The following is a 16,791-nucleotide window of genomic DNA, read 5'->3' on the forward strand; positions in this document are numbered from 1 at the left end:
CATTCCTCAGACTTTCCATAACTTTGAACACACCACCTCTGCAGCAGCACAAAGCAAAGAACGCTCACATGCGCACACGCACGCGCACACACACACACACACACACAGCAGTTTAACATGTGCTTGGTAACTTTACAATTGTACTCTCAAAATTCATTGAGAGTACATTTCCCATTAAACAAATGACTCATAGGCCATACATTCAACAAGGTAACTGGGTAAATAAAACTTGCTCTGAAAAGTCAGTATTCCTACCACATACCAACGTAACATTAATATTTAAATATTCTGATTTTAAAACACTACAACTAAAGTTAACCAATTTAATAATAAGACTTAAGCAGTTGGAATTCACATGATCACTTCATAAAATAAAATATTATCTAGCCACACTACACTTAATGCTCAGAAATATACTTTTCAAACTCCAATTTTGTTCCATTGGGCATTTGGCACATGACAGATGCACTAAAACACCATCTGAAAAGAAAGGCCTTAACAGCCTTACAGCTTTATGCTGTAATGGCGAAAAATATCTGCATACCATGATTAACATAATTATTTTAGTGATGTAGATTTTTCAAAACTCCCATTCAAAGCAGATGCCACTGCTGTTACTTATTTTTCTATACCCATTAGGTTGGTGGCAAAAATGGTTTAGTTAAAATAATCTACAGATGACTGACAATATTGATTCAAAGTTAATTTCCAACATTGTTTTTATAAAGGACAGGGCTTTGCTAGCCTAATGTCAGCTGTTCTCCTTCTGACCTACTCAATATCTGCAATACCTAATGGAAACCTTTCTTTCTAATTTACATACCAGCCTTATAAATAGGATTTTCAGGAAGTTATTATGTATCTATCTATATATCTGTGAAGACTTGAAAAAAACATCAAAAAGGAGTCCAAGCTTAGTTTAAGATACCCAAAATACAAAAGAAAGCTATTGTTAACCTAGCTGGAAAATATAACTTATTCTTCAAATTACATGAGAAATAATGAGGTCAAAGTTGACAGATGAGGCTTAGCCTACAATTTAAGGGCAATTTAAAAAAAACAAAAGTACTAAAAAGTGCAATGAATGTGATTTATTTTTTTAACTTCTAACTGTACTCTAGTACCTCAGTGATCTCATTACTGCAGTATATTTCTGTGGAAATCTATCAATTCCGTGACAGTTTATTAATTGCTTAGGGAAAAACGTTTTCTTGAGTTTAAGTCTGGCACAAAGACTTTCAAGCTCAAAGTGAATACAATTTTTCACTATATTATTAAAGTAAAAATAAGTGAATGCTTTTCCATACTGAAACAGAATAATAAAAATGTACTTCTAATATACTTTAGAAAGTGTGAATGACCCTGAGAAAAGCCACTGAGAGGTGGCAGCGAGTACCTGTCCGGATCCTACACTCAAACAAAACCTAAAATAAGCCCATTCCTTACCCAAGGCATCTTTAACTTTCTCGTCCAATTCTGCTCCTGAACAATGAGAGACAGCTTGACTTGGACATACATTTGTTCGAAAACAGGTTAAAAGTTCTAAGCCAGTGGTGGAAATAAAAATTATCTACAGTTGAGCCCCATCTTTTTTTACTTTACTTTTTTTTTTTTTTTACTTTTTACTTAGTTACTCTGCCAATTGGATCCAGTTTAATGAAAACCAAGACCTTCATTTTTAATACCTTTATTAATTCAGCAATTTTCATTGGTCTCTAACAGCACACTAGAATTAAGGATACTGTCATTAACACTGTCTTTGCACTTCTGAAGTTCTTCACAATGACACTGGGTACTAATTCTTTTCATGCCTTTTTTTAATTAATTTTAATTTTTTTTAAAGATTTTATTTATTTATTTGCCAAACAGAGAGCACAAGCAGGGGGAGCGGCAGGCAGAGGGAGAAGCAGACTTCCCGCTGAGCAGGGAGCCTGATGTGGGACTCGATCCCAGGACCCTGAGATCATGACCTGAGCCGAAGGCAGACGCTTATCTGACTGAGCCACCCAGGCATCCCAATTTTTCATGCCTTTTCAAAGTGGTATGTAAGTGATCTAAATACAGCTGCCTAAAGGTATCAAGTAAACCCTGAGGCACAGAAGCCTGAGAAAGAATGACTTCGGAGCCCGGATAATTCCCTTGGTAGCCTTTGAACCCCCAAGCTCGATGTGGGCAGGAGTTTCATCAGTTTTGTTCACTGTGATATCCTACTAGGATGGTGCCTGGTAGACACTCAATAAATTTGTTGAGCCAGTGAGTGATCACACAGGCACCTGTAGAACTCAGTGCTAAATAATTTAAGAAAGGCTAAGAAGGAAAGAGATGCTGTATATCATTCCTGCTTTTGAAGGACTGCTTTTCAGTGAAAAACAGTTTCTACCATGAGCAGCAGACCTTAAATAAAAACTGACTCCCGTACTCCTAAGAGCAACTCTGAAAGACCATAAAAAAATGCCACTGAGGCGCCCTGGCCTGAGACAAGTCCTCCGCACTGGGTCCTCCCCTTCATGGTCACAGAATGCTTGGATGCCACTACTTCTATTGGGACCTGGACTGAAAGAAAGCACAGGCACCAAGTAAATTCCCTGGAAAGCTGTCAAAATTTTAAAGTATTTGAAGCATTCAAATAACCTAGAAATCCTTCTCAATTCTAAGAAAACAAACCAATTGACACCTTTGGGGCCAGAGAAGCATCAACAGATAAAAGGCTGAGTTAATCTACACTGACTAGTGTATTTGTACACTAGTTCTACTACTGAGACAGAGGTAATTTAACATGAAACAGTTTTGGTTTCTGAGTCTTTAAAGCTCCATGAAATTTGGCCTTTGGTGTAGTAATAATAATAATTAAGTCCTTAAAGTGTCCTAAGGCTGAGTAATCCTTACATCAGACCTATGTGGTAGGTCTGCTTTTTCCAGATGAAGTTGGGTATCCAAGAGGTTAAGTAATTTGTCCAAGGCAAAGTGCTAACCACCAGGGTCTATTTGACTTAAGATCATATACCTGGCTAAGCCATGCTTATTAACAGGAGCAAGGAAGGCAGCATGGTCTGAGGAATGGGCCGCGACACGGGCATGTGGATTCTAGTCCCACATCTGGCACTCTCCTCCTGTGAACCTCAGGCAAGTCTCACAGACCCAGTCCTGAATGATGTCTGCACTGTGGAGCTGAACGAGGCCACAGGTCCTAGTGTCCCTGAGGATCCTTAGGAGGGGAGGCAAGTCCAAGGTGGGGGCCACACTTGTGCTTTTACTGGTTTTATGAACTACAGTTCTGATTAATATTTCATTTCTGAAAGAAACTTCTCTGCTTTGAAAAGTTTGAAAACTACTGGTCCTTTCTAGCTCTAATCTTCTGGGAAACATATCTTGGGTCCAATGTTAATTTTCTTCCCCAGTTTTAGAAGATTTGGCATATATTTTCTCTATATAAAATTATTTTTTTAAGTTAGCACAGAGTCTTGTATTTTACATCTTCACTTTTGTGAAACACTTGGACATATCTGTAACTTATCTGGTAAGTCCTTGGCTGGCCTTCACAAGCTATAATTATTACAATGTTCCTTAATGTGAGCAAAACCAATTGTTTCATTAGGATCTACTTTATAAAGGTTTATCAGAATTCCTTGTGGTAAAAAAAGATGGGACCATTTATGTTGAAAATAACAGTTGGTTAACTCTTTATGGTCTTGCTCTATTGGCAGTGTTGTTATTTTTACTCATTACTGTGTGTCTGTAATGACTAGACAATTTATCCAAAAGTATTTGTGTGGTTCCTGACTTATCTATAAGCAGCTCTTGTCATCAACTGTTGCAAACAGGAGGACAGTTGAATAAGCAGATGGACTCAACCCATAGTCCTGTTATCTCAGAAATATAAAACTTTCTACTACAGGACTGTAAAGCCGTATGAGCCACAAAGGGCTAAATAATTTTTATATTAATACTTCTATGTTGGTTCAGCTATAAAGATCCTGGACAATGTTCCCATGTACAGGTACTTCACATTTCCACCACTGCTTTTGATTTGGCTTTGAACTAAGTTGTCTATTTTTACTAGTCTTCTACCAAACAAATTTTACATGCTATTGTCATTGTTAATTTCTTAAAAGCAAAGAAAGCTTGGTAAGCACTTATTATTCATTAAGCCAATCACAAAACTATCGTTTAATATTAAAAGAAGAGCAAATAGTATGGTTATTTTATTAAACAAAGGCACTAATATATGCAGAGCACCTTTATTCTTTGTTACTGGGTTTCTAAACACATCACAAGAATTGCATTATTTCCCCTTCCCCAAAAACTCGTTTTAAATTTGCTTAATGCTCCTTCACTGGTCCCTGAAAGAAACTACAGATATCTTTTAATTACAAGTGTTTGTTCACATTCTTAAGCATAGGAATAGCTACTATTTTAGCATATCTGTGTCGTTAAGACCATCAAATTCTTCACAGTCTCTGCTTTTCATCAAAAGTTTGCTAAGGAATTTTAGCTTAGAGAATTACATTACATGCATGAATGTATGTATGAAGGGTTCTCTCACTAAACTAAAAGTCATTCTTGCATATCATGGCAATGATCCACGCATTAAAGATTCCCCCAACACCCAAACAGAATTATTATGGTTTATTGTGTCTATTATTCCTGGATAATTGGAGTCACTCAAACACTTCAGCTGAAATGTTAATATGACTTAAAAAGAATTATCAACTCCTCAATGAAAACACCAAAATGGTTCTCTTTCTCTCTCTTACTAACATTAACTCAAAGAAAATTAAAGCTAAAAAACTACTGCCTACCCAAATGCATGTTTTAAGTTAAAAGTTACGGATAAGCTCAGGATGCAGTATTTCCCCCACAGTAATTCTAACTGTCATGCCACACTTCAGCAGAACTCTAGATTAAATTGATCATGTCCACGTGGGCGTAACATTCTGTAAATAAATCAATAGAAGTTAAACTATAAATTGGATTCCTAAATTCCACATTGAGTAAATGAACATTTTGAGGCTCACCACATTAAACATGTTTCTTATTAAACACAAAGTCCTGAACAATAAATATACGAAGTGATTTCCTATAGAATTTTTTTAAGAAACCCACTTTAAGGTGTTGGCCCAAAAAGGTTTAAATAATTCCCTTTACATAATGAACTACCTCTGTTTATCTTGAAATTTTATTTTAATAAAAATACAGGAAAAAAAATAGTACTACATTCACACTAAGGTTTCATAAACTGTGAACACCCAGATTAAGAATGAGTCACTACAGATGCATTCTGGTCTACACCATCTAGCTTATAATGTCCTTTCGTGGTCTCAAGGGTGATTCTGGATACTTTCAAAGTATTCCACATGTGCAGTACCAACTGCAGGCTTAAGAAAAATAATCAAAGGTGAAAATATTGCTCAACACTAAGGAACAAATACCACCAACTGACTGCTCCTGATGGCTGCTAGAAAAATCCCGTCCTTCTTGGACAATAAAAAAAAGAGCCCATCCCATGTCATTGAAAAAGGGGAAAAACAGGAGGAAATAAAGGGTAAAGTTAAACATTAGCTTTTAAATTAATCCGTGAACTACAATGATTAGTATCAGCTACTCTACACTAGCGGCCATCACAACACAGATGCAGAGTTAGGGGACTGCTGTCACCACAGCTAAGACACTTGTTACTGCTGCAGAAGCGATGACAGGCTTGTGTTCCCACCACAAGACTACTCCGTTACCCGCAAGGAGTCTGTGGGTGAAGGAAGCCCCTCAGCAGCATCCTCCTTGATAACCTCCTAACAACACAAAACAAGAGTGTGGGTGAAAGGTGAGTGGGGCCAAACTAGGATGATGAATGAACACGATGCTAACATGATCAGAGACAACACTGAAACCTGGACATGAAGAGAGTTTCCCTCAGTGACATTTAAATTTGAAATAACAGTTTAAGTTCTATAGCTTTGACCTTCTAATTTATAAAAATATATTAACAGGAAATTCCTTTTTTTAAATTGTTAAACTAAGCTGACCATCAGGAACACGTAATATTTTACAATGTATTTTGTTTCGGATTAGATTCAATCATACATTTCAGTAATTCCCTTATCCTATTTAATTTCTGCCATTAGATTAAAATCCTCTTCCAATATATCCTCAAATTTTCATACCATAGAGCTAACACACACATATATATATATGTTTTATATATATATATATACACACACACACAGATACCATGTATGTATGTTTTTGTAAAAAGATATTAGAAACTAGCAGATGTAAAGGTTTAGTTTTTAAAGTTTTGGTAACAGACACTGCACTATAAGCCAGAAACTCTCGTTGTAAACAACTCAACATTTATTCACTGAGGCCACTAGTCATTTTCCTTCCATAGACATTCATCAGAAATGAAAACAAAATACATTTTATGTTAGTAATAGCTTATGTGTCTTAAAACTATTTATAAAATAAGTTGCATTCTTTTGCTTCAGAAAGAAAATAACCAAACTTCTACTGCTGTCTATGTGTCTTATTAGATTAATACTTTAGTTACCCTTTTTTATACTTACTAGGCCATTGCTCTGATCTCTGGGCAAATTCGTTTTTACTGATGGACGTGAGATGAGGTGTTGGGAGCCGCCAGGGTAATACCTTGGCGTGTAAAGGTAGGGGGCAAAGAATGGCTATGGAAAAAACACGTAACAAAAGAAGGGGATAAACAATTACAGAAATCAAAATGTGATGAGATTTATCAAATGAAACTAACCAATAAAATACAACTCCAAATTTTTAATAATGCAAGTGACAAAACAAAAGAAAAAGAGCCTTACTCATAGTCTATAAGATATCAAACCCAAATTTAAGACCCAGTATTTAAATTTTCAGATTGTTGATTTAATATAAGGTTTTTTAAGCAACTAAAGTTTTACACCTTACAATGTGACAAGAGTTTCTCCTTAACATTTTTATGGGCTTACCATGTATCAGTTCCTAAGTGATTTACAAATATTAACTCACTCTCTCTTAAAAAAAAAAAAAAAGAAAAAAGGCAGAATAGACTCTTAATAGAATACTATTCTTTACAAAAAAAGATTAGCCTTAAGCAAGACCAAAAAAAGTCTCAATATATATGAGAAGACCCTAGCATGGATTCCAGGAATATTTTTACTCTAAGTTCCTAGAGCTTACTTTATATCCTATTCCCTGGAGTGTATCTCCTAAATCAGGTGTATTTTTTTTAATGGGGAATCCATTGTTTAGTGAGATTTATAACTATGGCATTTATTTGTAGCCAACTTCACATAAACAGGAGATATCAGATTATATGGGCTAAACATAAAGATTAAAACTCATTAAGCTTCATTACACTGAAATAACATCTTCCCCTACCTTTTTACTGCTGCCATTTAAGAAAATTATTCCCCTTTTAACTTTCAGACTAAAAACCTCAAATAACTAGAACAAAAAAATAACTAGATCTAAAAACATGAGAAAATTTTAAGTGTTTTTAAAATGATAAAATGCCATTAAAGCATCACATCCGCCTATATGGTATGGTAAATTAAAAAAATAAATAAATTTCTTGGTTTCAAAACCTCAACTGTCATCTACTGATCAATGAGCCATTTTATGTTAAATTATAGCAGATTTTAAGACTGCTAAATAAAACCCTGCATTTCAACACTGTCTACCACACAGTTAAATTTTACAAGGATGGAATACATTATAAAATGTTATTGTTCCACCTTTTTCTCCTTGTCTGAATAAAAGAGTAGAATAACATTCATACGACCTGTATGAATAGTGCGCCTAATTACAGTTGAGCTTGAACAACACAGGGGTTAGGAGTGCTGACACCCACCCCTCCATCGTGTATTCGAAAATCTGTCAAAATAACTTTTGACTTCCCCAAAACTTAACTACTAATAGCCTACTGGCGACTGGAAGCCTTACTGAAAACATAAACATTCTGAATGCACATATTTTGTAGGTTATATGTACTATATGCTGTACTCATACAATAAAGGAAGCTAGATCTAGAACAGAAAATATTAAGAAAATCATAAGGAAGAGAAAACACACTTACAGTACTGTACTGTATTTATTTTTAAAAATGCTGTGTATTAAGTGGACCCACAGAGCTCAAACCCGTGTTGTTCAAGGGTCAACTGTACTTACATGGCCAACATTTTTCAAAACCTGAAAATTTAATTTAAATTCTGGAATTCCTTCATTGCCACATTTATTCTAAACTTCACTTTCTTCCTAGCTCACAGGATATTTCCTTAGGCATGCAACTGGCTTCTGTGACCACTAGCCCCTACGTTTTTCTCAAATTAGACTAAAGAGGGAGACAACAAAAATAAGAAACTGTAATGGACCTTAGTGTACAGTTCCAGAAAGTATAATACTAGGGCTCATGCTCCATTACCCTGTAGAAAATATTAATGCTTAAGAACAGTAGGATGGGTATAGCTCGGGCCACTAAAGTTGACAGGGTCTGTATACCACCGATCATCGTACTTTCAACTTTTTCAGTAGAAAATGATCATATTTATACTAAGTAAACAATTACACATGGCTGCAGATAACTTGAAATATAACTCTAGAAATGGGCTACAGCGCTATTATTTGGCAATAACATCTAAATCCTACAAGCAGTATCTTCTATCATAATCTCACATTTAAAAGCTGTAACACATATTAAATATAGGTTTACTGAATACTGTGGAAATTTAAGTTTTAAGTTAAATCATTGTTCTAAATGCCAATATAATTTTGCAAAATGTAACAAATGGAAATCTGTTTATGAACAAATAGAGAAACATCTCCCTTTGTAGCATAGGATAGTCACTGATGACCTTGTGGAGTTCGCTTTCTTATAAAAGCAAAACGCATCTCTAACATTCAAGACTTAATTGAGATCTAGAACCCATTAAAGTTAAAATTTCTTTTGATTTAAAAAAATCATATATTTTAACTCATGACCATAACCCTGAGAGCAAGAGTCACTCGCTCTACCAACGGAGCTAGCCAGGCGCCCCTATACCTTTTTTGAACATATAAATACATTACTCAAAAAACAAAAAAAGTTATCTGTAGCAAATACAACATCAAGATTTGACAAACCACGAAGATGAGTAGTGTTGCAACATTATTCTCTCTACTTTTCTATAGCTTGAAGTATTTTATTAAAATTATAAAAGAGGGTTGCCTGGGTGACTCAGTTGGTTAAGCGTCTGCCTTCGGCTCAGGTCATGATCCCAGGGCCCTGGGATTGAGTCCGAGTCTGGCTCCCTGCTCAGCGGGAAGTCTGCTTCTTCCTCTGCCTGCTACTCTCCCCACTTGAGCTCTCTCTATCTCTCTGACAAAATCTTTTTAAAAATAAATAAATAATAAAATTATAAAAGAATTTAAAAAATCATATTTTAAATTCAAACTTAACATTTTTCCTATTTTAAAGCTAACATGCAGTTTCAAAACAATAACAGAATCCATAGCAGAAAACTTCTGATATTTCCCCCAAACAAATTCTTAGAATGAAAGATTCCTAGCACTTTCTTACTCTGTTGTAGAACGGATGCTGAGGTCCTGTCATCCCACTGTAATAGCTGCTATGAGGCTGTGGTGACACGACCCCACCTCCAAATGGTCCATTGAAGGAAGTGGAAGAAGAACAGACAGATGGAGGCTGACTGTAGCCTGACGGTGGTCTCGGTGGAGCTTCATGTAAAGGCAGTGGAGGATACGCAAGTCCTCCGATATTAATCTGGTCTCTCGCAGCGCGAACATCTAAAAGATTAAATGGTACCCCAGAAGGCAAAAGAAAATAAGACTTTAGTAATTAGTCCAGCTATCACTTCCTCCTTTAAAAGGTTATCAGACAGAAACATGCTTTTTTTCACTCTTGCCAAGGATTCCAACTGACTTAAAGGAGACAGGAAATCCTGACTCATAAAATCTCATCCACAGAAATTCTAGTGAGAAAATCCAACTACTCTGCATAAAAGCTTTTGTCACCATTTGAAAAGTCACCAACATCTGGATTCTTCTCTTCAGTTACCAGAACAATAATTTTTCTCTGACTTTCTAAGGTATTTGTGCTATTCTAACAATGGTTATGATCCATAAAGTGTTACTATTAATAATTCAGTGGTCTAATATTAATATAATGATTACTAAACTGTGGGTTTGCGAACTATATGATTTATCCTTCTCTGAACAAAACAATTCCATAGCCACAAACTACACTTTGATATCAGCCTTCAAGAATATAGTAGTTTTAAGCTCTCTCTTCATAACTCCCAGAAAACTCAACAATGGGTCAGCAGTGCCACACAAAAGATAATGTGTTTCAATAAAGGTTGTGTGTGTGTGTGTGTGTGCGCGCGCGCGCGCGCACGTGCATATAGTGGTACTTCAAGAATAAATGAAATTATTCCAAACCTTTAACATCACTATCCTTAAGTTCCAGTCCACAAATTTAAGTTAAAATTTAGAAAGTAATATAAAAATATGTTTGCCCCTTTGGACAGAGACCCCTATTAAGATTAGTCACAGAAAAATTACAATGGACTGACATCTTAAAGTGGTGACTATATCTTAAAAGGAATCTGATTCCAAAGAAGTCAGGTGTGTGGGTCAAGAAACATTGTAATAAAGTGGTTTAACAAGTAACATTTTCTTAAGTCTCTAAAGGATGTCAAGACTCCTAATCCTCAATTTCATTAATTATCCTGCCTAGTGCTTGGTTCAGTATTTCCTGGGTTTTCATGGAGCAAGACAAACTTCACATAGCTAAATTAGAAATGGGAAACATTCTGAAGACTTCAGATAAGACAAATTAAATTTACTGCTAATACCTACCTGCAATAATTTCCCGTAGCTTGGGGTCTAGGTTTACAGTACATGGCAAAAAGGTCTTTACATCTCGAGCCACAAGAACTGGGGTCCTTGAAGACAAAAACACTTCAAAGTTTCTTATATCTCCATCTATTTCAAGCAGTGGCTCAACATCTTTAGTTGTTGGAATATTCTTTGATATTCTTTAAACAAGAAACAAATGAAAAAGGTCATTAATGTCACTATTAGAAAGGAAAATTCTACATGTACCTTAAAATTTATTTATAAAAATAAATAACACATTATACATCTTGTTCTCATTAAAAATTTTAAGGAAAAAAATTGGTACACTACAAAATTACTAAGATAACAAGTGTGAGGTCAGAATTACAATGCCTTTGACCAAAGGTAGGACTAGAGCTAGGAAACAGGAGAGTAGCGTATTCCAGGCACTTCACATGTTGGCGTGGACCTCTCAGGGAAAATTAAATGAGTTATCATTTTACACATGAGGACAGTGAGCCTCAGACAAATAAGGTGTCCTGCCTAAAGACACACAACTGCACAAGAGAAGCTGACTGGCTCCAAACTCCATGCTTATTATGAGATACTGTGGTTCTTGCCTTTGCAAAGAAAAGGATAAACAACTTTTAAATAAATTACATAAACTAGAAAAAAGTTAGCATAGGTTTTTCCTTTTTCAAAAAAGGTTTTATTCTCTATTTCTTCACTGCTCAGACCCAATCCTGGGCTGGTAGCCAAATATTAAAAGCCATCTGAGGGAAAATCCAGAGAACAAAATTAGCAAACAAGAGAAGAACAGTGTGCTGGTGAGAAGGTAAGGACGGCAAGTTTGTCTTCACGAATTTCAGGGAGTCCCTCTTAGGTCCGGACTCACTCACGTATGTACAAAACGGAAAAGCCCTCCGAAATGGGATTACTTAATAAATTAAAATGGCATTCAAACTGATTATTAATATAGTTTAAATGATATGAAAAACCTGGAGAACGATTACAAAGAATCATTTGCCAAAGTGGCCAAAATTTCAGAGCTTAAACAGTTAAAAAGGTGGTTCATCTGTTTCAGAAGTTTAACATAAAATACTGAGAAGCTAGAAAGATTTAGATAAAAACACACAGCTGACAAATCACATGAAACAAATTAACTGAATTTTAATGCCAGCTCTGCTTAAACTTGAATGTGAACAGTGTTCTCAATATGACGAACAATACTGCTGTTCACAAGCCAACAGTCTACTGCTGGTTTCCAGATTGAAGTCTCGATTCTAACCTTTTGAGCTCAATACATTAAGCTCTTCTACTGAAAGAGATATTTATGTAAATGATAATCTTTTGGCAGTGGGCCATTAAAATCATATGTGTCTTTTATTTTTCAGATATTTTCCCAAAGGTTAGTATTTAAAGAATTTCAGTAACTTCACTTTTCAATTAAGACTGAATTTAAATTTCTAGTATTATGAATCATGTGAATTAAAGTTGCCAGCAGTTAAATGGTCCACAGAAAGCATTATAAAACCTCAGGAATCAATGAGTTCTTAGTAAGTTTAAATGCAATTTCTTTCTATGCTACCAATCTAGCAGTACTTGTTAATGCCAACATCAATGTAAGTTAAAAGCATTTTGATTATAAATGACAGTGGTTTATAGAAAGTCCATATTAATTCCTTGGCAGAAATTACATAAGCCATTCAAATCACTTCCATTCAAAATGAGGTCTTAAATTACAGGGAAAAAAACTTCCTATTTAAATCAAAATATAAACAGATTCGAAAAGCGTAATTTATGAAGAAGGCATTACTTATCATACTTTATCTAAAAGTAGCCACCTAATAATGTCATTATTTAATCATTGGAGGTTAAAAATAAGATAAATTTTCTTTAAAAATTTAAACAGGGAAAACTCCTAACTGCCTCAGAATTTTTTACCTTAAAACCAATTTAACCCCTCACAGACCCAAATACTTTCTATCACAGTGAATGCCCATTTGTTAAATAATGTTGTATGCATTCTGGAAAGAGATGGAACATACAGACAGAAAACAGCTACTCTGCACTGTAGCGAATGGGTGAGGAACAAAAGATGAAGTGAAATGCACATCTGTGGAAACACAACCAAACACCCTGAACACCTTCAGAGCTAACTATGCTCTCTTGTTCTGTCTGGACGCAATTAATGCCTACTCATCCTTCGTCTCAGCCCAACTCCCCCTCTTCAAGGAAGTCCTCCCCAAGAGCAGGCCCTCATAGCACATACACTTTCTTGCACACCACATATCACTATTGGAATTATTTTATTAATGTCTACTCCCCCTCTAGACTAGAAGTTTTCTTAAAGCTGGGAACAAGTTTGGTTTTGTTCACTAATGTATCTCCAAGTGCCTTGAAGTGGAGTACTGTCACATTACTTTTGCTTAACAAATATTTGTAGAGTGAATACACACAAAAAAATGCATTGTTCTCAAAGAACTCTACTCTTCTACAATAATTTTCACTTTCATTACCCTTTCTGATTTTGAAAAAGAATTTATGCTTGGAAAAGTGTAGGTCGATCCACTTTCAGTTAATTTTTGTACATGGTGTGAGATAGGGGTCCAACCTCATTCTTTCACATGTGGAAATCTAGTTGGCCCAGCACCATTTGTGGAAGAGACTATTCTTTCCCCCATGAAATGGACTTGGCACCCTTCTCAAAGCTCAATTGTCCAGAGATGTATGAGTTTATTTCTGAACTCTCAATTTTATTCCATTGGTCTATATACCTATCCTTAGGCCAGTGCCTCACTGTTCTGATTACTGTAGTTTTGTAGTAAGTTTTGAAATTGAGAAACATGAGCCCTCCAACTTTATTCTTCTTTTTAAAGATTGTTTTTGCTATTTGGGATCCCTCACAATTTCATATGAATCTGAAGATCAGGTTTCTATTTCTGGAAAAAAAAAAGGCTATTGGAATTTTGGTAGGGATTGCACTGAATCTGTAAATCACTTTGGGTAGCACTGACATCTTAATATTTACTCTTCCCTGTCGATGAACATGAGATATATTTCCATTTACTTAGATTTTTTAAAGATTTTATTTATTTGACAGAGAGAGAGACAGTGAGAGAGGGAACACAAGCAGGGGGAGTGGGAGAAGGAGAAGCAGGCTTCCCGCAAAGCGGGGAGCCCGATGCGGGGCTCGATCCCAGGACCCTAGGATCATGACCTGAGCCGAAGGCAGACACTTAACGACCGAGCCACCCAGGTGCCCCTAGATTTCTTTTTTTTAGATCTTCTTTAATTTAGCCATTTGTAGTTTTCAATGTACAAGTCTTTAACCTCACTGGTCAAATTTATTCCTGGGCATTTTATTCTTTTAAATGCTATAGTAAATAGAATTGCTTTCTTAATTTCCTTTCAGATTGTTCACTGCGGGGGTATAGAAACATGACTTATTTTTGTGTTGATCTGTAGCCTGCAACTTTGCTGAATTTATCAGCTCTAGCAGCTTTCTTGTGGATTCCTTGGGATTTTCTGTATATAGGATCATGTCATTTGCGATGGGAGATAGTTTTATTTCTTCCTTTCCAATTTGGATCCTTTTACTTCTGCTTCTTGTCTAATTGCACTCAACAGAACTTCCAGTAGAGTAGTGAACAGCAGTGGTGAAAGTGGGTGTCTTAGTCAACTCGGGCTGCTATAACAAAACACCAAAGACTGCACAACTTAAACATTTATTTCTCACGGTTTGTAGAGTCTGGAAGTCTGAGACCAGAGTGACAGCTCAGACAGCTTCTGATGAGAACCCTCTCCCTGGTTTGCAGCTAGCTCTCTGGTCCTTCTCATAAGGATACTAATCCCATCGTGAGGACTCTACCCTAATGATCTCATCTGAACCTACTTACCTCCCAAAGTCCCCATCTCTGATACGATCATATAGAGGAGAAGGGCTTCAGCGTATGAATTTTGGAGGGATACATGTAGTCCATAGAGCAGGAATCCTTGTCATGTTCTGTCTTAGTGGGGAAACTTGCAGTGTTTCATCATTGAGAATGAAGTTAGCTGTGGGTCTTTTACAAATGCCCTTTTTCATGTTGAATAAGTTCCCATGTATTCCCAGTTTTCTGAGTGTTTTTATCATGAAAGGATGCTGGATTTTGTCAAAGGGTTTTTCTGCACCCTCTGAGTATTCTCTTGCAATCCTTTTTATTTCTGTATGATTGGTGGTAATGTCTCCACTTTCTTTTATTCTTTGTCAGTCTAGTAAAAGGTCTTTGATCTTTTTCAAAGAAACAACTTGTGGTTTTGTCAGTTCTCACTACTGTTATTCTATTCTCTATTTTATTTATCTCAGCTTTTTTTTTTATTTATTTGACAGAGAGAGACATAGCGAGAGCAGGAACACAAGCAGGGGGAGTGGGAGAGGGAGAAGCAGGCTCCCCGCAGAGCAGAGAGTCCAGTGTGGGACTTGATCCCAGGACCCTGGGATCATGACCTGAGCCGAAGGCAGACGCTTAACAACTGAGCCACCCAGGCGCCCTACTTATCTCAGCTTTAATCTTTATGATTTCATTCCTTCTGCTAGCTTTGAAATTTTTAAAATATAGTTTTTTTCCTAGTTCCTCAAGGTCTAAAGTTAGGATATTTAGGTCTTTTTTTTAGATATGTATTGGATTTATAGCTATAATTTCCCACTGAGCACTGCCTTTGCTGCATCCCTTAAATTTTAATCACCCCTACAATTCTTATAAAAGTACCTTGATAACAATTCATGAATCACCTTCATATTATGTTGGAAAGGCCATTAGCCTAGGGAGTCAGAAAAATAGACATTTTCCTTAGCAATAGCTAAAGTAAAGTTATAACATAATAAGAGCTAAAACTGCCCACATGCAGAAGGCTGTGTTGAGTGTAGAACAACACTCAATGGAGCAAAGAACTTGTTAGAAATGAAAACAAAGAGACATCCCCATGCAGTGGTCAGAGCTGATTCTCAAGACAACAGTGCACACAGTGTCAAGTGTTCTCAGTAACACTACTTTTCAAAGCTTACAAAAGTAATCTTGCATTTCAAAGGCATCCTATTCAGTAACTACACTAGGAAACAACAAAGTATTTTTATATGTGGCAGAGTGAATACATAATCACGCCAAATCTTCAGGTTTGTTTCTGGTTTCAAGTATTTAATGTGTTTGATTTATGTGCTTAAGGATGGTCCAATTAGGGTTATATAATACAAACCATAAAAGTACTTGTCTGTTTCCAAATAAAACTTTGGCAAAGCTAAACAATGTATTCTTTTCCCAAAGAGCTTATTCAACATGTAAAAAAAATTATTTCCTTCTGAATGTGTATATATCTAAGAATATGTACATTTCCTACTTGGTCAAAATACTAGGACCAAAGATTACTTTTTTACACTGGAGGAAACATGTAGTCATGTAATAAAAAAATGTTTTAAATGCTCAATACACGAACTCAGTAGACTATCATTAAGACCACAATTTGCATATCAGCAGCTGGGCTTCAGCTAGACCTCGCGGCAGCACAAGATATGACTCTGGTGGCAGAGATAACACTACATCCAGGACCTCACGTGACACGGCTCCCCCTCTTCCCAGTTATGTTCACACTTCTGAATTGTAAGTCAGTGCTACGGGCCATGTCTCGTTCATATGTTTCAGTTGTTCTTGCTTCTGGCTTTGAGCATGAAAAATAAACTAGGGCTAGAAATAACAGGAAAATTTTATGACCATAAAAATCTCCTTCTTGGGATTAAGAGTACACTTATTGTGATGAGCACTGAGTAATGTAGAGAGGTGTTGCATCACTATATTGTACACCTGAAACTAATATAACATTGTACATTAATTATACTGGAATTTAAAAAAATCTCCTTTATACATTTTTAAAAGCATTGAATTATTGTGACACAGAAGCATTTACACTCGAAAAGAAATG

At 36.0% G+C, this 16,791-nt stretch overlaps 1 protein-coding gene across 6 annotated transcripts in view; it reads right to left on the minus strand.

Annotated features, from left to right (window-relative positions):
• KIDINS220 (kinase D interacting substrate 220) overlaps positions 1-16,791 on the minus strand; it is a 102,990-nt gene that overhangs the window by 16,593 nt on the left and 69,606 nt on the right. For 4 of the 6 annotated variants that reach the window (XM_025867711.2, XM_073896966.1, XM_025867705.2 and 1 more), the window contains 3 exons: positions 10,858-11,036; positions 9,557-9,783; positions 6,561-6,674 (listed from right to left, as the gene is read on the minus strand). In XM_025867711.2, the coding sequence (XP_025723496.1) occupies positions 6,561-6,674; positions 9,557-9,783; positions 10,858-11,036 (520 nt within the window). The remainder of the gene's footprint in view (positions 1-6,560; positions 6,675-9,556; positions 9,784-10,857; positions 11,037-16,791) is intronic. The other 2 variants (XM_025867708.2, XM_025867707.2) reach the window with 1 other exon arrangement.

This window comes from Callorhinus ursinus, unplaced genomic scaffold (assembly GCF_003265705.2).
Source record: "Callorhinus ursinus isolate GAN/ISIS: 27379988/994484 unplaced genomic scaffold, GSC_fseal_2.0 scaffold10, whole genome shotgun sequence".
Lineage (NCBI taxonomy): Eukaryota > Metazoa > Chordata > Mammalia > Carnivora > Otariidae > Callorhinus > Callorhinus ursinus.